The sequence below is a fragment of the Panthera pardus genome, unplaced genomic scaffold (assembly GCF_024362965.1).
Source record: "Panthera pardus isolate Hobbes unplaced genomic scaffold, ASM2436296v1 HiC_scaffold_1, whole genome shotgun sequence".
NCBI classification, from domain to species: domain Eukaryota; kingdom Metazoa; phylum Chordata; class Mammalia; order Carnivora; family Felidae; genus Panthera; species Panthera pardus.
In genome coordinates, this window is record NW_026526654.1 from 66,686,744 (window position 1) to 66,710,861 (window position 24,118).

Sequence of the window (24,118 nt, forward strand, 5' to 3'; positions counted from 1 at the left end):
GCTTCTGTCCACTATCTGGGGTCTGGACTTTTCGATGGCCCCATTCCCACCCCCAGTGTGCACACAGCAGTGCCAACTGCACAAGGTAATCAACATGCTTCCCAGTTTCCCATCTGAGGATATGTGAAGACAGGAAGTACCCGCTTCGGTTACAGATCTCTTCCAGTCATAATTCACTGAATGACCTGAGTAATCTAGAACCCTTGGGGATAGTGTTGGGTGAAAAATCTGCTTAATATATCCACCGAACTCAGTAGTAAAGCCTTTGCTTCCTGATTTTTAACCCCGCAGGAGTAATAGGCTGTTAGATAATATCTGTGCCTACGTGTGAAACAACTCGAACAGCGCTAAGTTGTCTAGGGAAGAGGCAGGTGACGGGTGACTTAAAGGTAACTCAAATACATTTATGTCATTTACCACACGCTCAGCCCTGCGTGGGAGGAACCTCGGTCATTTGTGTCCTGGTTGCAGACTCATGCAAAAGAGATTCCTTGTGTCATTCAGAAGTGAGTCTCACGCTGGGAAGTCTCATGCTGTTCATGGGGGCAGCTCTGTGCCCCAACCCATAGGCGGGTGCCCGTATCCTGCTGTTGACATATGGTGCCCCATCATTAGCCAGATGGCAGAAATGTTGGAAAAGACCTGAGCACACATGAATTATCTAACCTGGACTGTGGGAGGCCATTAGAAGGGCTGGGCGGGGATCAAATCTGGTGTGAGGCTGTGGAAGCCAGAACAGGAGTTTAAAGTATTACAGATCAGTGTCCATGGTCAGCAGGGATGAATCCTTGTCACCAGCATCACCTCAACTACCCTCCACCTCTACTTCTGTATTGGAAGACAGTTCCAATGTCACACAATTCCCTCTGTGCCCAAAGGAGATACCAGGGGTTCAGGGGGAGAAAAACTTGCTATATCTAAAAAACCCAGAATCCTTTCTTTTCTTTTTTTAAAACAGAATATTTTCCAAGATAGTCTTGTGGAACAAACTATTTTTCTTGATATGTATATTTATTTATCAGTAAGGAAGGTTTATTCAGAATCAGAGTTGATTAGATGATGCTTGACCAGCCCTAGAAGGTTCAGAGTAACTCTAATACCTTTGAATTGTATACAAAATGGTGCGTGTAGGAGTTAATGTTTATTTTTGTGGCAAGAGGGTGTCTCTCTTGTCAAAGAACCTCAAAAGATCTGAAATACCCGAAATGTTTTGTGGCCACTGGTATAAAGGCCAGGGAAACCCAGCTTTTCTAATCATGGCAAAAAGTATCCTGAAGGGTCACCGCATGATGTGTCAGGTAACACATGGCCTTGTATTTTGCCTGGCCCTTGGGGACTTACATCAGTCCTCAGCTAGCTGAGGGCACACTGCCTGTCATGTTTCAGAGACAAGTAGCTAGTCCATCTCAGGTCCCTCGGACTAGCTCCCATGAAAGCCCTGACCCAGCACCCGTCCTGCGGGCTAGCACCCTAGATGACTCCCCTTGCATAAAGTCCTATTCAGGCAGAAAGCAAATGAACCCCACCGATAGAAGGACAGGAGCAGATGTCCAAACACGGCAGGTAGCAGCGTAGCCTCAGGCGGGACAGGGAGAACGCAATGGACGGGAAATGACCTGAGGTCTAGCCCACATTCTGCACCGGCCAGCTGCATAACACTGGGTACTTCACCTTCGTATACTTATTTCAGTGTCCCAATCTGTAGAATAGAAAAGTTGGACTGCATTCCTGAGGACCCCTCAGCTGAGGACATAACACACCACGTACGAACTCCCTGGTGGGCCTCTGTCTGCAAAGACGTTATGAAGAGACAACCGGTCTGTTATTGGGAGCTAGTTCATTTTTCCATCTTCAGCATCAAGCTCCATGTTTTAAGACATGTTGGAGTTTTGCAATCCATAGAAGGATTAGAAGCAAATGGACACCCCCAAGAGGAAAACCATCACTTGTGGGGAGTATCAAGATTTCAGTGAGAGGTCAATGTTCTAGTTAGGGCTGAAAACCAAAGATCAAATATTTCTGATTACAATGGGGTGCCTGTTCTTTGGCTTATGATTTGGAAATATGGCTCATAAATCTCCCCCACCCACCTTCAACCTCCAGTTCTGCTCTTAGCAGATCATATATATTTCGATTTTTGACCCTTTGCATCTAATCCCTAAGGTGCATTATTAGTGTTTTCACTTCGGTCTCCTGACTTTTTCACTCCAGACTCAGAGGAGGCCTCTGAGTCCTTCTAGCCATCCTGGATTCCATGCTTCCCATCTCCCCCCTTTTCTGGATGTTACACCACCACCCCTCTGCCCTACTTCCTCCCGTGGGGCCCTCTAGTCTTCCCCTCCTCGCCGGCTTTGTCCTCTACTCTCAAGTTTTCTCAGATCTTCCCTATCTTAAACATTGAAACACTTTTCTTTGCTCTATTTGCCTGTTTAGTCACCTTTTCATCTTTTTTCCTCCCTGAAATCTCCAAATCCTAGGGTAAGTCGCGTCTATCTACTGTATCTACTCCCTTTGCTTTCTTACCTCTGCCGTCTGGACGTCCACAAGCTATCCTGGAAGTGCTTTCTCGAAGATTGCTTTCCGTGTTCCTGTCTCTTTGTCTCTGGCATTTGATATAACCGAGGGAGAGGAGTGCCTTCCACCACCGACGTCCAGCGCCCAGCGCTGATGGTGGTTAGAAGCCGCTGGGCTAACCTCGGCTAGACACGGAGGCTCTGTTCCCTCTTCCTTCCCCACATTTCTCTTCCACCCGGTCTTCCGCATGCCCTGTGCCTCACTGGCACTTCTGGTCTATCCCGCAGAGCATGTTATCACTTACATCTTCCTCAGGACTCTCCAGCAGTTCCTCAAGCACTTTTGATCCAAACTCAATCTCCTCAATTGGCATTTAAAAAATGTAACTAATCCGCCGCTTAGAAAGAGTTACAGAGGCACTAATAAAACATTTAACTGGAAAAAAAAAAAAAAATACCGTGGGAAAGAAACATCTCTCTCCCAGCCCGTTCTTTTAGTTTTCTTTCCCAGAAGCGATCACTGTTAGCAGTTTCTTATATATCCTGGCAGAGATATTCGGTGCCATACAAGTGCTTCCTGATTGGACTACAGCTCACCACTCTGACTGGGGCTCTGTCCTTTATCCCAGCCACCTGGGCTGGGGCCCTATTTACCTACTGGACATTTGTCCCAGGGTTGGGCTCTACCATACACACTCCCAGTCGCCGGTTTGTGATTTGCCTCAACCCGCATGAATCTGAGACTGTCCTCGCCCTCACTAGATTGTCTGGGGCTTCGGGGGGGGGGGGGGGGGGGGCTGTGATAGACCTGCAAACCACGCCCTCCGCTGTGACCGCTGTGAGGCGTTCCAGTAGTCCTTCCTGGTCTCAGGAAGTCCAGTCCCAACCCCACTAATTTTGACTCTGCTGTTTTCGTATCAACCCGAAATTGGGGACAGTTCTAACTAGTTTTGCATCTGAACCATGGTGAGTTATCTGTTCACCTGATTTGCCAGGAAGTAAGAATGAAATGACCATGTTACTTTGCTTCTGAGCTGTCGCTTCCTTGCCGGGCCTGATTCCTAAGCCCAGGTTGACCCCGCTTCTAATGATGCCCTGGAATGATTGGAGAAAGAACTTGAGATTCTCCACATCTACCCTTTAAGTCCTGCGCACATGAACAGCGATAACATCTGGGTGCAGAAAGCTTAATGCCTTTATAGCCAGAGTGCATTTCCTGCTAAATCCAGGGAGAACAGCTCCTCTGGGAGACACTCTCTAGTTCTGCAACTGACTAGACAGTAATGACAGCCTTGCCTTTGGAAAATATCCCTGTAATGACATCAAGAGTCTTAAAAACTGCCTTTGGGGAACATAGAAATTACTGTTGTCGTTAGATGCGCAGTAACTTAAGTACAAATAGGAAGACTTTCTTTTGTTCTTTTAAAACCCACCTAATGAACAGCAGGCCTGGAATGGCATTTGCTGAGGAGGTGCTACATTCGTGACGCTTGGCATCATTTTAAATATTGACTTGGAGGTAAGTTTTGATCTGTTTAACGGTGATGCATTATAGATACCATCAGGAGAGAGATTATCCCAATCTAGAGTTTCACAATGTGTGGACCAAGGATGACAATCTTGTAGGAAGAGGTTTAGCAGTCAAATAAAAATATATGAGAAAAGCTGGATATAAAGCATTTCTCTTTCTTGCATGTCCACGATGCACATTAGCCCATCAAAGATTCTGAGAGGTCCTAGAGTGAAATAGCCTCTAAAATTTTCTATTAACCTAAACTTACCTGGCAATGAAACCCTTTATGCACAATGCCTATTAACAGCCTAAAGAACTTTGGTTCAGAGGAACACATACTGGACAAAAATGCTGCTTCAGTTTATCCAAGCAAGTGAAGCAATTTATTTATAAACAAATAATTGGTTCCCAGAAATGTTTCATGCATTCATTATATAGTAGTCCCCCCTTTATCCACAGGGAGGTACACTCAAACACCACCCCCACCCCCCACAGTGTATCTCTGAAATCACAGACAGCACCAAACCCTATACTGTTTTTTTTCCTATACACACATAGCTATGATAAAGTTTAACTTATAAATTAGGCATAGTAAGAGATTAACAACCATAACCGTTACTAAAATAAAACAATTATAACAATATTGCTGTGAGATGATAAAATGCCGATGTGATGACACAAGGTAAGCTGAATGACAAAGGCATTGTGACGTAGGGTTAGTGAGGCTGTTATTGACCTTCCGATGATATGTCTGGAGGACTATCTGCTTCCACACCGTGGTTGACCACACGTAACTGAGACCTCAGAAAGCAAAACCGTACATAAGGGGAGACCACTGTATTACACGCCAATAACATAATATGCCATTATATTATAAACCAATAACACCAAGTATAATACATGGGTGAAATATTTAGGGGCACCAAGCACAGTGAACATATTATCTAATAGCATCTATAATCGAATATTTACATTCACATCTTCAAAAGACCAGTTACTCAAAAATACACTTATCAAAATAGAGCTGGTTGTCTTCAATCCTTATTTTCCAGTGGCTCTTCCTCTGGTCCCCTCTTGAGAAACTTCTGACAGGACCTGAGGGTCAGTTATTGGTCACTGACATTTCCCCCCCTTCGATATCAACGTAATTAAGCCTAAAAAACTCTTTTCCTCACTATCAGCTTCACACCCTGGGTGGTCCAAGCTTTCTTTCCCACACAGGCTCTTTCAAAATGCTATTAATCTCTCTGAAGTTCTAGGTCAGAATATTGTCTTCTTGCCACACTGTTGGCTATGATATTTCATGTACGTAATTTATAACATATTGCTTAAAAATAATTTAAAAAATCACACAAAATTGGCATTTTTATGAAATGAAATAACTATATTTTATGAAAATGGAACAAAGATTAAAGCCTATTAATTCGTTCATTCCCAGATAACTCCTCTGTTGGCATTCAGGGAATGTTCTAGAAGGCAGCCACTTTGAGAATCTTATCTTGATGGCCCAGATTTTGTGGTTTTTTATTTAATAGGAACTGCAGTGGAAAGGAGAATGGAAATAAAATCTCCCTGGTCTAGGAGCTGGGGCTCTGCTTTAGTCTAGGAGAAAACAGGAGAAAGAGGCAGGGTAGGGTCTGGCCACACGGTAGTGGCTGCTGCTGTTTTTCTCCGTGAGAATTAAAAATGAGCCCCTATGAGGGGATTGAGGATTTGTGTTGGCGGGCTGGAGTGAAGAGGGCAAAAAAGCTGGATCCAGACAATAGGCAGCTGTGACATATTTCAAAATCCAAAGGCAGGCAATATCCTCTTTTCAGACTTATGATAAATTCTGGAAGTAGTTTGTAGGTGCTTTGATTTCACAGTAAGTAACTTTAAAAAACTTAATCTGAAAGCTGACTCTAGTCGCCTACCATTTTTTTCCCCAAGTAAGAATAAACTTATTTGCCTAGAATTTATCATTACCATTGTTTGAAAAAAATAAGAAAGGCATCATCCCACATGTGCACACACCATCCAACATTTACGTTTGATTTTTGAAATCAAAGGCATTCAGCTTTATGAAAAACCTGGTACATTGTCCTAATTTTTCTCATTTTGCTAGGTTCACTTTGTCACTGACCAACTGGTTCAGATTAGTGTTTTGGAATGCTAGAAGAATCTCCTAAACATGTCCGAGATAGTATTATTATCTTTAGAGAAATTCATGTTGGTGTTATTGGTTGCCTTAGAATATACAAACGTCTCAGACAACGCTATTTATTGAATCTTCTAGAGAAAAAAAAAGGCCTGAGCTCCGTCCTTGATGTACTTACAAATGAATGAATGAATACAACACACTCTGGTCATTTCCAGATAAGCATTTACTGAATAAATACTTACTGACACAGTACAAAGAGAATACTTAAGTATGAGATCATGTGGAAGGAATAACAAAAAGGGTGGTGTTAAGCGGGGAATATTCTTGCTCCTTTCTTAAGAAAGAGGAAACTGAGGCCGAGAGGTTGGAGGATATCAGGGTAAAAGGATGTAAGTCCTGACTCTGGCTGTCAAGGACTGCTGTTGTGACTGTGGTCATTGTGTGTTTTGCTTAAATTTTCAGGAGAGTCTGACAGGGAACTCCCCTGCTTGGGGCTGACTGGATCTTGTGTCAGCCCCTTTTACCTAATTAGCTATGGTTGGAGGGGACAGTCAGGACTGTGAGGGACACACCTGGGTGACTGTGACCATCTCTTCAGCAAACGCTTTGAGTTCCCACCAAAAGAGAATTCTTGGTTGTTTTCTGAGAAGGTGGTATAGGTCAAAGAGCCCTGCTCAAATCTATCTGCTGTTCTTAATAAGTTTGAGTTTTATAAGCATGTCCATGGCTCTATTTTTCAGGCAGGAATAAAAGAGTTGGGTTTTAAATGTGGAAGAGTCTGGGATCTAGGGGTGCCTGGGTGGCTCGGTCGGTTGAGCATCTGACTTCGGCTCAGGTCATGATCTCGCAGTCTATGAGTTCGAGCCCCGCGTCGGGCTCTGTGCTGACAGCTCAGAGCCTGGAGCCTGTTTCAGATTCTGTGTCTCCCTCTCTCTCTGCCCCTCCCCTGTTCATACTCTGTCTCTCTCTGTCTCAAAAATAAATAAGCGTTAAAAAAATTAAAAAAAAAATAAATAAATAAATGTGGAAGAGTCTGGGATCTTTTCTAAGCACAAGAGGAATTTTGTTTTTTTTAATTCTGAATGTTTTGATTTGTTGATGAGACTGATTAGTTTACTCCTAATAGCCAATATTTTAATCTGAGAGTATTTCTATTTCCCCCATTTTCTCAATCATTTGAATTCTGTTAACTTTGTAAAATGATTGAAAGGTACTAAAGACAAAGCATGAAAACAATCTGCTGACATTATCCAAATAGTTTATACACGATTATTTGTGGACCATCCCAAAATGAGGTTATACAGAAAAACAAGGGGACATAAAGACTAAAATATGGTAAATCAAATATATTAATTAGAACTCTTGGTTGCACTGACAGAAAACCAAATAAAATTGACTTAGGTGAACAACAGAATGCATTGAAAATATACTAGATATCTCATAGAAACTAAAGATGAAAATCAGGAAGAGTCAGAATCCAGGGTTTGAACATAATCATGATCCTCTTATCCCCTGGGTGCTCTGTCATTTGGTCAGAAGTCCACTTCTGGACTAATCAAGACGACCACCGGGGGGTCAATGTCATAGCACGGCTACTATCAAAGAACTGTATGTATGGAGTGGGGAGTGTGAATGGAAAGAGGGTATTTTCAGAAGATGTAAAAAAGAGTATAATAACAAAACAGATATGTCCATCTTATTGAGAAAATAGAGAAGCAAGATAGCCAGAGAAAATAGCTTGTCAAGTTCTTGAATGTTTACAAATAATCAAGGTCAGTTTTAAAGGTCAAGTACTCTCCTCCAATTGAAGGAAAAACTCCTTCATTCAGGAACATAATTTGAAAGACATATCAACAAATGGTAAGCTGTCGATTGTGCAATAGATAGATTTATTGTACAATTGGCCTGTTGTGCAATGCTTAGTTACTAATATTCATTGTGCACTCATCATACACAAAGTACTATTCTAGATATGGGGTGGGAATTACAAAGATGAATGGGTCCCTCCCCTAAGGAGTTTACACTTTAGTAATCTGCAGAAGAAAAAGCAAACTATAATAACTTGGTGAACCTAACATGAGGATCCATCACTTGTTAAAAAACAAATCCTGAATTCCTATTCTATCATTTCCTCTAAAAAAGAATCTGCGGTCTTAAAAACAACAACAACAACAACAACAACAACAACAACAACAACAAATGATGCTCTATATGGTGCATCCCCACAATTTGTGGTCTGAACTAAATTTGCAATTTGCTGGATGTCCTCACTCATACCTTGCATACTAATCACACAGCCTTACCACCTGGTCTCAGCTGAAGGTATTAATTGAAAATTTTTTTCTGTGTCTGTTTCTCACTCATCTATTGGGGAAAGACTGTGAAGAAAGGGGAAGGTAGGTCAGTTTTTAGAAGTGATGTAAGGGGCGCCTGGGTGGCTCGGTCGGTTAAGCGTCCAACTTCAGCTCAGGTCATGATCTCACAGTCCGTGAGTTCGAGCCCCGCGTCGGGCTCTGTGCTGACAGCTCAGAGCCTGGAGCCTGTTTCAGATTCTGTGTCTCCCTCTCTCTCTGCCCCTCCCCTGTTCATGCTCTGTCTCAAAAATAATAAATAAACGTTAAAAAAAACTTTAAAAAAAGTGACGTAAGTGTTCTTTTATCCATGTATTATTATTATTATTATTATTATTATTATTATTATTATTATTTTCAAGCCTGGTTTGTAAATGTCTAGGAAGGAGGTTGAGGGGGAAAAAAAGAGGTGGTGAGAGGGGAAGTTGGGGGAGGAAACCAGCAGGTGGCGCTTGTCTCCTCCGATGAGATAAGAATATTTGACTCCACCTAGAATCCTGTAGGATTTAAGGGTCGACTGTGCATGCAGTCAATGCAAGTGACATAGATCATGTCGTACTTTAATGCCGAGTACATGAAGTCACAAGTTCCAGCCTGTTATCTAGGCCATCATCTTTCCGAACTACCATTTAAAAGATGGGCTCACCTATCCCCCAGGTTGTAGTATTTTTGTACAGGTATTCTCACCTCTCCTAGCCAAGTCGCTTATAGGGACCATCAAGACTTGGTTATCTCGCACAAATAAAGGCCCCAGAGAGCTAGACTTGAAACTCCGGAAAGGAGTGGGGCTTTATCAGTCTTCACCTGGTCCACCCTAAGGTGTCAGATGTTCTGTCACCACTGGTGTGTTAGCCTTGGTCTGGGCAGAACGTGAATTTGCTTACATGTCAGTCCCCATGTCCTTTGGAGGCAGCAAGAAGCGTCACGAGGACACTTTGACAGCACCTGTGAACAGGCTCAAAATGTGCTGAGTTACTGGCTAGTTGGGGCCACTGGTTTCTTACTTTTCCCTGCACCATCCAACTCTGGGGCTCAGTCAGCCCTAGTCAGCCCTCCTGTGACAATGGATTCTGTCTGCCATGAAAACTGCCCTCACTTTGAAAGTCTTTCCTTCCTTTCTGTGTCTGTAGTTTTCCCCCATCGCTCAGAAAACCTACCCTACTCTTGTCTCTTCTCCAGCCTGGGAGTACATAGGAAGGAGGCCAACCCTACAGTCCAAGGGCTGCAAGTTCGTATCCAGCTCCGCCTCTGACTGCACGGGTGGCCTTAGACAAGTTTCTTAACTTCCTCTGTAGTCTGGGAAACAATTTTTCCGCTCATGGGATCCCTGGATTAACGAGATTAATTTGTAAACTACTTAGACCATCGTTGGTTCCTTGTAGGTGCTCCGATGCCAGGAGCAGGGGTAGACTGTTGGTCTGACCCCACAGTGAAAAACTGCCTGTCGGGCAACTTCGGGTCAGAGAGGCAGAGTAGTTCGCAAATTTGAGATCCTAACCTTTCACCTCCCCATGATCTCACTGTATTTCAAATCCCATTTATTGCCTCGCTGGCGTCTTCTGAGACTTCCTAAAACCTCCGGTCTCCCAAGATACCCTGGGCAGCGAAAAGAACCCCAGGGGCCTTCGGCGTCTAAACCAAGGTGACCCGCTGCAGGGGTCCGGCCCCCCTGACGCACCCGCATTGCCGGGCGGAGCGCAGCGAAGCCGCGGGGGCCGGCCGGGCTCCGAGCGGAGGAAGGCTCCGGGCTGGACTGACAGCTTGGGGAAGGAGGAGGAGAGAGCGGGCGGCGCGGCGCGGCGCGGCGGAGGAGGGGAGAGCCGCGGAGAGGAGGGAGCAAGGGCGGGAGGAGACACATGCGCGCTGCCTGCCGCCGCCGCCGCCGCCGCCGCCGCCGCCGCAGTCCTTAGCTTCCCGGGGACAGGAAACCTTCGAGACCGAGCTGCCACTGCCGCCTCCCCGACTGCCCCCGTTCGGCGCGCCTGCCACACCCTCCTCCCCTCTTCCACGATCTTTCGGTGGGGCACTGCAGGGACTCGGCCCGCGCTGCCGTCTCCCCCTCCCGGGGGAGCGCTGTGACCCTCCCCGCAGGAGCGGCGGGGCGGGGTGGGGGGGCCCGGGAGAAGATGGCGACGCCGGGAAGCGAACCCCAACCTTTCGTCCCTGCCCTCTCGGTGGCTCCTCTGCACCCACATCATCATCCCCACCACCATCCCCACCACCATCAGCACCACGGAGGAACGGGAGCCAACAGCGGGGTCGGGGGAGGCGGCGGCGGCGGCGGCGGCGGCGGCAGCGGGGGCTTCAACCTGCCCTTGAACCGGGGGCTGGAGCGCGCGCTGGAGGAAGCGGCCAATTCCGGGGGGTTGAACCTCAGCGCCAGGAAATTGAAGGAATTTCCCCGGACCGCGGCCCCCGGTCACGACCTCTCGGACACGGTGCAGGCAGGTGAGAAAGGGGCGAGGGGCAGGCAGGGGGTGTGGGTGACGGGCTGTCGCGCCATCCCCCCGCGGCGGCCAGTCTGAGATGTGGGCTCGCTGGGGGTCCTCTGGCCGGTGCTCTCCCGGGTAAGGGGCACGCGTGGGCGCCGGAGAGGTGGGCCCCGCCGAGGGCACGGTGGCCACCGCCTCGCCCGGCGGCCTGCGGCGCGGCGCCGGGAGAGCCGGGGTGCGCCCGGCTGCGGCGGCGCCCGCGAGTGCGCGGGTCCCCGGCTCCGCACCCCGCGGCGGCCGCGCCGGGGCAGTGGCGGCCGGGCAGGCACTGGCGGGTGCGCCGCGAGCGCGCCGTGGAAGCGGGAGGTTTGGGGCGGCCGCGTCGGCTTCCCGGGCCCCCGCGCCGGGCCGGGGAAGCCGAGCGCCGCGTCCGCGCTTCCGACCTGGGCAAGCGCTCCTTGCGTCCCGGCGTCGCCGGTCGGACGGGAAAACCCAGACAAAGGTGGCGCTCCCGGGGCCAACCCCAGGGCAGCGGCGCGGTGCCGCTAGGCCCCCTCGCGACATCAGCGAGCGGCCCGGCGACTTGGTGCAGACTGCGAGGAGGTGCCAGGCTTCCTGTTTCTGCGCCTGTGCGAGGGAAGAGCCGCTGCCGGTTGTCGCGACTCGGAAGGGGCAGCCACTGCGCCGGCGGTCGGCTGGGCTCCCGCGTTCCTTGCCCCTAGCTAACCGCCCACACCGTTTGGTCGCCCCGCCGAGGCCCCTAGTTCCCAGTAACCCGATCTTTGCGGGGGCCCGGGACGGGACGGCAAGGCATATTAAAAGAAAAGTAATTAAAGTGAGCCGGTTTTCCTGTGTGAGCCCGACAAGTTGTAACACGCGCCAATGAGCAGCCAGCTCTTTTCAAGTTATGTCATGTATTGACATATTTCTGAGACGTCTGCTTTCTCTTTGGTAGCTGGAGTCACTGGAGCGGGATCTATAAACAGGAAGGAGGGTGGTGGAACTCGATTCGGGCCTTGGTTTCCGACCATCCGGTTCAGCTCCCCCGGGGAGGCTTTGTGTCTTGGCAAGCGCCCAACATTTCCCAGCGCAGTGGGTGCCCCATTTTGGAACCACTGCCCAGCCCTCCTGGCTGTCATCACCTCCTGGGCCGAGTGTCAGACCCCTTGGATACTGGTTGGCTCAACTCTCAGCTCCAGATCTCCCAGTTTCCTCTCGTGGGGGAAGCGGGGGCTGGGCGAGGGAGCAAGGCTTTAGGAGCTTACGTTTCCAGTGCTTGCTTTTCGTTTTCGGCTTCAATTCAGTAAACATTTATTGAGCGTCCTAATGAATATTTAGAAAGAATTCCAAGTTCGCTGGAGGCAGAAAAGGCTCTTGAGGGTCATTACGCTTTGTGATTTGGGAGGGAATTTCCAGAGTTGAGCTGTCAGCAGCTGGGGAGTCTTTTGATGGGACCTCTTGGTTACATTTTTCTCAAGTGGAAGTTATTCCAAGAATTGCCTGAATCATTAACTTAAAAAAAAATCTGTTAAGTTCTACTTCCCTTTTGCTATAGTACAGTATACCAGAGACTATAGGGAAGGACTGGATATGGAACTGGCATGACCAATAATACATGTTTGTACCTTCAGTAAGGGGGCTTGAAAGTTGCTCCCTGGCTTTGGCTTCAGTAGGGGGGCTTTAGTTATGCAGACGGTTACTCCCAAAGCTGAATGAACGTGATGTGTCTGCTGAGTTGGCATTTCTTTGAGACCCATGCTTTTAAAAGCAGGGACCATCTTGTTCAGTTAAGATCTTGCCATGTGAGGTAAATGCTCAACAGCATTCCTGTTCTCCTCTCTGTTTTTGCTTGTGGTGAACTTGGGTTGTGAGCTTTGCCAGTTTTTAATTATGACCCTCCCTTGCATGTTTAATGCTCAGAAAATTCTAGTTAAGACTCAGAGTCTTAACGTTAATTTCCCAACAGCAACAACAACAAAAAATGCAACGTTAGTTATGGGCCAGGGAATGTCACCAAAGTTTGTAGAAACTTCGGACATGCCAGAAAAGATAAAGCGTATTTAAGGTAGCCAGCCATTTCAGGTGAAATTTGAGTACCCCGGTGTATTCAGGGGTTGCTTCTGGCAAAACATCTTTGCCTCAGGTCAACAGCTGGCTGTGAACCAAATGCATTCTGCCCTTTGTTCTAAAGAAATATTTACTGGTCACTGTTCTTTATTTGGAAAAGCAAAAATCAAAATAAAGCAAGAGTTAAAGTCACCCCCGGTTTGCACGGTGTTCTAGCAGAGTGCAGAGTAAGAGGAGTAATGCGTATGATAAAGAAAGTGGTTTTTCCTGGGTTAATATTTAGTTTTCAGAACAGCTCTTGAAATCAGAGTGGCACATGAAGATTCTTAAAGACCCAAGCTGTAAAGTGTACCTTCTCATAAGTCTTGTAAAACAGGGAGTGACACAGAAAGCCTTTTCTCACTGTTGGGTTGTATAATACAGGCCATTTGGTTTACTCCTTGTAAAAGTACCTCTTCTGGCAGCCCCGTATGCAGAACTGCACTCTGGGGCAATGTAGCCGACCTGAACGGAGTTGGAAACTGAGCTATAAGTGCAGAAACATAGAGGCCCTGGGCCACTGAGTAGATAGGTATCTAAGCTCTGTCACTAAAGTGCCTACGTATTTTTCACAGGGGAAAAAAAACTCCCAAGCCCTCACTTGGAGCCTATCGATTTACTCATATTTGAGTCAGAATAGTTTTGTTGTCAGAATTTAGTCTTTCTGCAGGTGAGAAAGAGAAAGGCCGAGCTGTGCAGGTGTGGTGGCAGAGGTGACATTGGCTGAACGGGAGAAGTGTGAACAAAAGAGCCGCGATTAGCGCTCGGCTTTGCCGTGTGCCGAGTTCTTTATCTGCACTATCCTGTTCAGTCCTCACTGGAATCCTGCTCGTATCCTCATTTCCAGCTGGGGAGATTGCGACTGAGAGCTGTCAGGTACTGTGCTCAAGATCATACCCCTGGTTAGATGGTGAGCCAGTGATTAGACCCTGATGGTTTCACTTTGGCATTGATGTTCTTGACCATTTTCCTGTGAAGCAGAGAAGAGGTGGAAGGAGCAGAATCCCGGAGGCTGTTTGGAGGTTCATTCAGCCAACATTCATTCCCCAGGTACCTACCAAGCACCTCTAAGGACCAGGCGCTGTTCTAGGCACCAAGGATACAGCCGTGACCATCAGAGAATCCACGAGTCCCTTCATAATGGAGTCCCCGTTCTATCTGGAGGGGGATCGGGAGAGAAATGAGGACATTGATTTTGCAGAATGAGTAGGAAGATTTATAGTATAAATATAGTATCCCTGTCTTAGAAATAGTCATGCTGCGATGATTTAAGGTGACTTGAGGTGGTTTGCAACAGTAAGAGCACAAAGGGTGATTGGTAATACAAACTGAAGCATAGAACTGGGACTGATAAAAAAAGGACACAGATACGTGCATCGGGAAAGTGAACTTTTTTCCCCCAATGCTGATTTATTAAGTGTGTCATTTTGGGATGAGAAGTTCAAGATGGTGTGGAATATGACTGAGAAAACGCGAATTGAAAAGATTAAGAAAAGAACGTGTCTGTCTCAGATCGATTGCAGGAGGTGCTAGAAAATAAAAAGGAAGCCCTTGGACTTGATGGACAGACAGTTGGTAAAAACTGGTGTCATTAAGGAGAGGGCGGAGTATATCACGGCAGTATCTTTTCGAGGCGTTTGGAAGCAGGAAACACCGGACGGGAAATGGAGAGCCTACTCAGGCAGGAATATAGAAGTCTGGCATAAAAAAATGACTCTCTGTGTCCTGTATGTGCCCATGCGGAATGTGTAGGAGATTGCAAGGTGAAGACAAGACAGGAATGCATGAGAAGTTAGGTAATAGTTCAGCAAGTTGCAGGAGCCTCAAAGCAGATCAAAGCGAGATGCTGAATAGCATAGATAGACGTTGTCTGCGAAATTCAGAAGAAAAGGTTTTTCCAGTTAGGCTGGTTTGGAAAGACTTTCAGAGCCGAGGCAGGGTTTGGGTGAGGTTTTGGAGGATGGATTGGTTTTGGATAGAAGTGCCCATGAGCTTTCTGCGGTGGAAAAGATGTTTCTGTGATGGGGAGTGAGAACCTGATGCTCTAAGATCTGTGCATAAAACAGAAGGAGAGAGCATTTAAGCCTGTGTCTCTGGTCATGTCCTCCCTCCCCACTGTCACCATGTAATGATCTAACAGAGAGCAGGGTTCTTGGGACCTTTTATTTGAGGACTCTGGAGATGGCTGAGGCCTGGGATTTGTCAGCCTGCGGGACTAACACCCTAGTCTGTGTGAGCTAGCTCTCTGAAATGTCTGTATGGACTCAGAGACTCTTCTCTGAGATCTGTGAGCAGGCTTATCTGCTGAATGCTGACACCCCCACTCCCATCCTCCAGCAACCAAATCCTTGGGATATCAGCGCTCTCTTAGTCACTGGAATTCACACGGGACTTGATAAAGCAATCTATGTATTCTCAAGAACACGCTCTGTTCCATAAATTGGGCCACAAAGACTTTTCATTACACGCGTGATGAAACTTTGGAAATCATGTGTCTTCTTAAAACGTACCTGCTTTAATAGTTACATCTGGTTTCAAATTGTTTTTCTGCTGTTGTATTGGATTTATTATTGCTGTAGCTGCCATTTGTTGTGGTAGTCGCTCTCATATAAATGTCTGTACTTATTACACGTATTCCAAATACTTCTCCATTCATAAATGATCATTCACAGCCTTTCCTTCACAGTATGTTGTCTTCTGTTGATCAGTTCCTTCCTTGTTAAGGCATAGAGGACTTCTAATGGTGAAAGCTTTTATGACATCTAGAACTCCACGTATATGGCGGCTTCGAATCCCATCCCTATGTGCTCTTACGTGTGTGTGTGGCAGAGACGGTCTCCACAAACACGTTGCTATTCTCAGTGCTTGCCTTAGAGGCTGCTCTTTATTGAAGAGACAGGAGCACACTAATCAAGTTTCTGGAAGAATAGCGTACAATTGTAGGCCACACAACCTCCGGGAATTTTTGGTCTGTGCCACTTTATGAAGAAATGGCCCAGGGTTTGACCTTCATCACTGAAATGATCCCGCTGGATAGTTTGTCCGTCACGGCGACATCTTATTTGATTTTTGGTGAGTATAGGTCATTAGGCCAAAATTGGGCACCTCACCACTTAAAATTTTTTACTCAAATTATTGACTAAAAGTTTTTTTGTTTTTTTTTGAGTTCTATGCAAACTTCAATTTTTTCATGCTGTGGTTTACACATTCTTTTGTGGTAAGCATTTCAAGGGTAAAGGCCTTTTGAAGTCCGTGTTAGTGTTGATCAGTTCAGAGGTCAATTTCCTTTTACTCTTGTCCTTCTGGGGTGTCCAAAGACTTTTCCTGTCCTGATACTTAGCTTCATCATTGCTTGTTTTTAAACATAAGTTTTTTCCCCTCTTTGTGTGTACTTGCCTACGTTTCCCTTTATGTCTATTTTTCTGTATAAATATACAGAAATATAAAAATATGCAAAATAAATATACATAAAGGTATAGATAGGTAGTAGATGGATGATAGAAAGATAGATAGATAGATAGATAGATAGATAGATAGATATTTTGTGTTTAGAGGGGCAGCATTTACTTTCTCTTACTCAGTTCTCTCCAAAAGTCACCCCCACCCCTCCAGGTGCTGCACCGATTATGTTTTTCCAGAGACTCGGTAATTTAAATAACAGAAATGCTATTAACTCAACTTATGGTACCTGGCAGTGGGTTCACCAGTCAGGCCACATAACTTGAACTCTTGTGTAAGCCTCACAAAAACCTGTTTGTGACACTCCTTTCCAGATTTGGTTTCGTGTTTTGGAAAAGGAGTCTTCTGCCTGAGAGATACATCAGGAGAAACTGCCCTGGGCTTAGATCTGGTAATGCCACTAATTTGTGAACTCTTCCAGTGACTGAGTCAGTTGTTAGGGATTAAGGCAATTTGGTGTTAATTGCAGTGATTATTTCAAGTTATAATATTATAATCTATCATAAAACATTTAAGATATAAGGCATAAAACCCAACTATATATTTACATACCTGATGCCTTTATTTATATGTAACCTGTAGGAGGAAGTCTAGAGGCTTCTGTTACAGATACTCCTGGTTGGTTTTTTTTTTTTTTCCCACCAGAATTCCAAAATTTGCAGTGGCTGTGATATTTCAGACAGGTTTTTTGTTTTTGTTTTTGTTTTTTCCTATAAGATGTGAATTGTTCAACCCAAAGAAAAAAATCAGCAAAAAACAAACAAACAAAAAGGTCAGAATTCCACGTAAGCCTTAGTTTGGGAAAACTAGGTCTACCAATATAGACAAGCTGGAAGCATGCCTGTGTTTTCATCTTAATTTAAGAGTTCGGTAGTATTGCTTCCATATACTGTAGTAAGAAGTCATGCATTTGGAAACCATCTGTTCCCACAAAGTAATTCAGAAATAAAGTGAGATTGTTTACATGAACAGAAAGTTGACGAACTGTGAGAATTTGGTTTCTCTTGCATACTCCAGCAATGCAATAGAGGAGAAATGCTTTTATAATCAGACTGCTGTCTGTGTTCATAGTTTTTCCCAACCGTATCCTCCTTTATCGGCCACCAAGGAGGATATAGGTAAGGGGAAACAAAAACGAAGTAGAGAAGAACGATATTTGATTTACATGACAAATATAATATATTTTTCTGTGATGAGAAATTGCTGCTCTTCTGTTCATATGCTGTCCGTTTACAGTTCCCAAGACCCTTCCAGGGCATTTTGGTTACCAGGATCAGGCTCTGTGGGTTTGGAATCTTCCCTGATGCTTGCTTTTCTTCCTTGGGCTGTGTTTCCTCAATCTTTTTGCTAGAGGGGGGTCCTAAGACCTTGAGAGATGAATAGGGCCATGACCTCTCAGCTCAGTGAGTCTTGAGTTTCCTCTTCACTGTTGTCCCTGCATGGGCAGGAAAGGACCCCATCTTAAGTTTTTTAATCCTCTGGTTTCTTCGGTGGCCTTGCTTTTGACAGCTGACCCCTGCAGTGCAAGACATGGTGTTTTGCTACACAGCGTATTCCTCTAATATCCTTTTGTGTTTTTGATGTTCATGCCATTCAGTGTTAGGAGTGACATCAGTATGTCTGACCTGGTTCCATCAGCGTAGCTGATTTGACTCACGTTATCTCTGCAGGCAACAGTGACAAGTTAGAGAAGGGCGTCAGCTGCAGACTGTCTGACTTGACTTTCCTCTACATGGCCTTCATTTAGCTTTTCCAGGCCATTTCCCTCACTTCCCCCTCCTGCCTGCTCTGTAGGACTCTCTTCCTCCCACTCTCATTTCGGCAGGTCCCCAGGCCTTCCCCAGGCTCCACAGTCTCCCCGCCAGCCCTCCTTGCAGATCTGAGCCCTGAATCATGCATGACCCCAAGGCGCCTTTGCAGTATTTCCTTATGGCATTTTTGGCTAATTATTACCTGCTTCCTTTGGTACTTTTCCCATGTTTAAGTGGTTTCTCTGCCTTTATTGGCCTGGAAGGTCTGGCTAGGCAGGGTTTTTTTTCTTTCCTTTATTTTTATATGTGCCCTCCATGCCTATCACAGAAAGTGCTAGATCTACATCAGGGGACTGTTCTGTCTCCTCGTTCCTGCTCATGGCCCACTGTTAGTCTCTGTACTTTTAATCCATCATCTCGGATCTGACCAGATAGCTTAAACCCTGAGCATCGGTGCCCTCACCGGCAGAATGGGAATAATATGTATTTAGTAGAGCTATTGTGAGGACAATAATTATATGGATACCAGAACATTATCAAGTGCTTTCTCTGTGCCAGATGTTGATCCTAGTGCTTTATATGTAAACCTATGTATTAAATATGTGTACTCTAGGTATGGCCTCATTTAATTCTTGCTAAGTGTTCTAACTATAGTAGGAACTCCCTAACTCTTCTAGCTGTTATCTGGATTCCTCCTGACCTCCTGTGTCTGGTTCCCGTTCATCTGCTTCTGAAATGCCTTTCTTGACGACTGTGGCTTGAAGAGGGGGTTTAGATATCTGGAAAACATCCATTCACATCTCTCCCTCATTCAGTGACTGAGGACACTGAGGCCCAAGGTCACACAGGAGGGCGGTGGGTAGGCTCCTGGACCAAGGCAGAGTCTCACAGCCTGACACCAAAGGGCTGTTTCTGTGGAGCCAGGAGGCCACCCCGGCATAGATGGAAGAACTCCTACCCTTCATAGAATTCTCAGGTCACACTTTTCTGGACCCGCCACATGGACGGTCGCTAAAAGACCAAAAACTACTGTGAAATCTTTAATAATGTATGGTTTAAAACCAGGGAGAATAAGATATATAACTAATAGTGGTTAAAGATGAAATATGTCAGTTCAGGATTTTACTGCATGTGGTTTGGGGGGGGCATGCATGGGCCCCGGGTAGATGGGATTCCAAATACTGAAAGGCGTGTTGGACAGTCCCTGGCCTACAAACTGGAGGCCCACAGCGGTCTTTCATTGCAGTGTTTTTCTTGGAATACATTTTCCTGTGGAAATAAAGCAGTTAAGTGGTGGTTTGGTTCTCCCGCCAACCGTCTATTTAACCCTGGCAGCGATGGGCCTTCGTATTAATGGTGGTTTCTCATTGTTTCTTTGGAAAAACGCGGCGTTAGTTGTGACATGAAATTCTGAATCTGGAGATCTTGGCATCAGGCTGTGAATGAAGCCCCCTCCTCATGGGGATAATTCCCTCTCCTTTTATCCTTTCCGACTGAGTGCCAGAAGGTTTCCCTCCCCTCCTCCAGGTCCCTGGGTCCGTAGGTGCTCCTTCCCACCGGTATGGGGAGCTACGGTTGACCCAAGTCAGAGTGTCTGCTCTGGGACTCCACAAGGAAGGGGCTGGCCCGGCAGGAATTTAAACACTTCTCTTCCAGGGGTGCCTGGGTGGCTCAGTCAATTAAGCCTCTGACTTTGGCTCAGGTCATGATCTCACGGTTCGGTTCGTGAGTTTGAGCCCCGCATCGGGCTCTGTGCTGACAGCTCAGAGCCTGAAGCCTGCTTCAGGTTCTGTGTTTCCCTCTCTCTCTCTCTGCCCCTCCCTGGCTTGTACTCTGTTTCTGTCTCTCTCAAAAATAAACATTAAAAAAAAAAAATTTAATACTTCTCTCCAAAATTTTTATATTTTTTATGTATTATCTTCTCAATTTATTAAGTTTAGAATTTTGAAGCAAGTTCCTGAATCTCACTGAACTTCAGGTTTGTGATTTGTTAGAAGTGAAAATGCTCTTTACCCCTCAGGGCTGTGGCAGTTCCCGAGGGAAGGTGCAGGACCGTTTTCTTCAGTAAAATAAATAGTTGGAAGTTGTTGGCATATTATTAGCATACGGGCTAAGAGCACACTGTGGCTGGGTCTTAGTCCTAGCTCCTCCAGGACGTGGTGAGTATTTAACCTGCCTTGACTCCGTTTCTTCAGCATAAAATGAGGGATAACAATCACAGAATTATCTTGAGGAGTAAGTAAACGAATATACGTGTAAAGTGCTTAGTTCAGTGCCTGGCGTTGACCTTTGCCATTATTTTTATACTCTATTATCTTTAGAAAAGATATTCAGGTTTTTAAAAAAATGGTCATTTATTTACTTTTTGAGAGAGAGAGGAGCACAAAAGCGGGAGAGAGGCAGAGAGAGACGGAGACACAGAATCCGAAGCAGGCTCCAGGCTCTGAGCTGTCAGCACAGAGTTCACCATGGGGCTTCGAACCCATGGACCTCAAGGTCATGACCTGAGCCGAAGTTGGACGCTTAACCAACTGAACCACCCAAGTGTCCTGAGATTCAATTTTTTAAAGCACAAAAAACCTAAACTCCTGGAAATTTTGTGACATTATAAAATGATTTTAATATCCAGAATGCTTGAGTATACGTGCTTTCACTGTGTGTAAGCATTACTGATACTCTTTGGCAGTCTTTGGAAGATGGTGGAGTAGGTGGGATTTATTATTCCAGCTCTACATAGAGCCAAATTCTATGTAGTGAGGAAACCCAGGTTTGAGGGTGAAATGGTTTTCCTTGGGTTATGTTGCTATAGGACGGTTGAGCCAAGACAAGGTCTTCTGAGTTTTTATGTGATTTCTGTTCAGCTAGCAATATAACAGTGTTCTTAGGTCTGATTTGATTTTATCAGGACAGAGAAATCCTGTGGGGGACCAGGCTGATGAGAAGAATGAGTCCAGGATCCTCCCAGTAAAGGATGGGGAACTGTGTTCCAGTGCCACACTATGTATTCAGGCCAGGAGTCTGGGGACCAAGACGAGGCCAAGAGTCTGGGGACCAAGACTGGTTTTTGGCCTCAGGATTGGAGGGTGGGAAGGAGTGGGTGAGGCCTCAGAGGAGGGCTTGCCTTGCAGCTCTCTGCCCTGTGCAAGAGTCCTGACACTGATTTAAGAGTTTTCCAGATGGGGCACCTGGGTGGCTAAGTCTGTTAAGCGTCTGACTTTAGCTCGGCTCATGATGTCACGGTTCGTGGGTTCGAGCCCTGGTTGGGCTCTGTGCTGACAGCTCAGAGCCTGGAGCCTGTTTAGGATTCTGTCTCCCTCGCTCTCCCACTTGCAGTCTGTCTGTCTCTCGCTCTCAAAAATAGACATTAAAAAAAAGCTAAAAAAAGTAAAAGCTCTCTAGAAAATATTTAAAAGCCTTCTGGAAAAATAAGTAAATGAATAAATAAATAAAAGCTTTCTAGATTAAAATAGATAACCTTTTTATGCTCTTGGCAAAAACAATTTGTGAATCTTTTTACATTTTGGCAACTGCTCTGAGGATGTTTAGCAATTAATTCTTCTATAAAATGTGAGAGATGTCTATGAGGAGGCAAAGCTTTAAGAATGAATATATAGACTTCAATGCTTAAATGTATCTGTTCTTTTCTCACTGTTTTCCTGGCATCCGGCATTTATTTTGAACTTTATTCAGGTATTAATTCTTTAAAAGGCTTGTGATAGGTTCAGTATCATCCTGAAGTTACTGGTAATGGAAGTGAAAGGGGGATGTCCTCTGGATCCAGGTCCCTTAGGAATATTTCTTCAGTCTTCACGACCGGCTTGCAAGGTAGGTACTGTCCTTGTTGCCGAGAAGGAAATGTGTCAGTTAGGCAAGCTTATAGTAGGTTTGTAGATCCAGTAAAGACAGAGCAGAACCAGAGTCTGAACTCTTGTGGAAAGTTCTGGAGTCTCTTGCCAGGCTCTGTTACGGTGTCACTGAATATGTACAACTGGAGGAACAGACTACAGGAAGGGATTTTGTCATGAGAATCAAGGCCATAGCATTTTGACAGGCAGTCCCTGGGGTGACTCAGATAACGGAGCTTGAGCTGGACTCAGATTCTGGACTACTTTCTTTCTCCCACTAGTCTGAAAGCGGGTGTGGGGGACACAGGTACAGGTGCAGTGAGTTCTAATCCTCACCTCTAAGCCAGTTATCAGCTCCATTCTGAGAACTGCATTTTAAAGAAGCAACAATTACTAGTTTTAAAAATTCTCCAAGGTTTCTGTTGTTTAGAAATGTAAATACACATTAGGGTTTTTAGTTTTGGTGTAAAATTTTGTTAGGCTGTATATAACATGTGACCTAATTGAACAACCCATTTAAACATTACTAGATTTTTTTCCCTACTATGAGAAATGAATGAAGAGCCACTGGGTGAGTGAGCAAGTAGTTTACTTTCTAGAACATTCCCTGTGTAACACAAGTGTTCATATTCTAAAAGTTTTATTAGGTAGTAATCATTGATTTGGTTTCTAAAAATGCATATTACTTTGTCCTACAGATCCTTCAGTACACTAATTAATTGCTTTTGCAATCTTACAAACGGGATTGAACAGCAGCCCATTTTGGCTAAAATGGCAGCATGGTTTATGGCTAAATAACCAAAACTTTTTGTGTTGATGCAAATTGATCTAAGTCAAAGGAATCTGATTGTTCAGTTGAAGGCAGATAGACCTCTCTTTGTACAGCTCCCTCGGAGGTGTGGGTGATAATCTCTGCATGCAATTTTAGGCAATTACATGTGTTTTTCTGGCCTTTAGAAAGCCTGGATAAATGAAAGTTAGTTTTAGTTGTGCTATTCATTCCTGTGGCTGTAGTCTTGCAATAAACGCTGGCTGTGGTTTATTCAGATATTTACAATTAATGCTTTCCTGTATCTATGCAGTGCTTTAAAGGAAGCTATAACTTTGTGCTTGCTAAGGTGCCTAAGTCTGATCTGGTTTATGAAATTCAGTTGGTGGCTGTACAGGCTTGCTTCTGCACCCCTCCTACCCCCAGAGTCCTGATATCTTAATGAGGACTTGGTATGTCAAAATGAAATTTGCACAGTGGGAGTTCTGAGGTAATATGCCCTGATAGAGCCTCCAATGTCTGCCTCTTAGAGAGGGGATGACAAAGAGGGGGTACCCCAGCTAAGTGCTTGCATAATCAGGCAGCCTGCCTCTTTCTAAGGTGGTTGTTTCGTTTCATTGTGTGGGGTGCGTCGTGCTCTCTAGTGTGTCAGTGTCTCAGGCCCCTTCTCTCCTCTGGCAGCCTTGGTTATAACCTCTCAATTCCACAAGGTAGATTGCTTGATGAGCCTCATGAGTTTTGGATGAGAGACGTCAGCTTTCAAACATACCACTTTGTGATCTGCAACACTTTCAGTTTGGAAGAGAACATTTGGTCACTGTACACATCATAAGACGTGCTCTTACAGGGTGCACATAAGTAGCCTCATGCTAAGTCCAGCTTGGTTTATACCGCTTGCGCTGGCTTAATGGATGATAGCAGCTCCTGATTTGGACGCTAAGTCCTATGATCACTCCACTCATACGGGACCATAGACACCATCTCTCTCTCTCTCTTAAAGTTTATTTATTATTTTTTGAGTGGGAGGGAGAGAGAGAGAGAGCGTGCAGAGGCAGGGCAGAAAGAGAGGGAGAGAGAGGATCCCAAGCAGGCACTGCTCAGTCAGCACAGAACCCAATTTGAGGCTCCAACTCACAAACTGTGAGATCATGACCTGAGCCGAAATCAAGAGTCGGATGCTTAATCGACTGAACCACTCAGGTGCCCCACCATCTCTTAAGGATAAACTGAAAAGGAGAC

General features: G+C 45.5%; 1 protein-coding gene across 4 annotated transcripts in view; it reads left to right on the forward strand.

Moving 5' to 3' along the window:
• The first annotated feature begins 10,335 nt into the window (after positions 1–10,335).
• The window catches only part of LRCH1 (leucine rich repeats and calponin homology domain containing 1), a 201,007-nt gene continuing 187,224 nt past the window's right edge, over positions 10,336–24,118 (forward strand). The window contains exon 1 of one of the 4 annotated variants that reach the window (XM_053899447.1): positions 10,336–10,965. In XM_053899447.1, coding sequence (XP_053755422.1) covers positions 10,644–10,965 — 322 coding nt within the window. In that variant the 5' untranslated portion in view covers positions 10,336–10,643. The remainder of the gene's footprint in view (positions 10,966–24,118) is intronic. The other 3 variants (XM_053899455.1, XM_053899452.1, XM_053899456.1) reach the window with 3 other exon arrangements.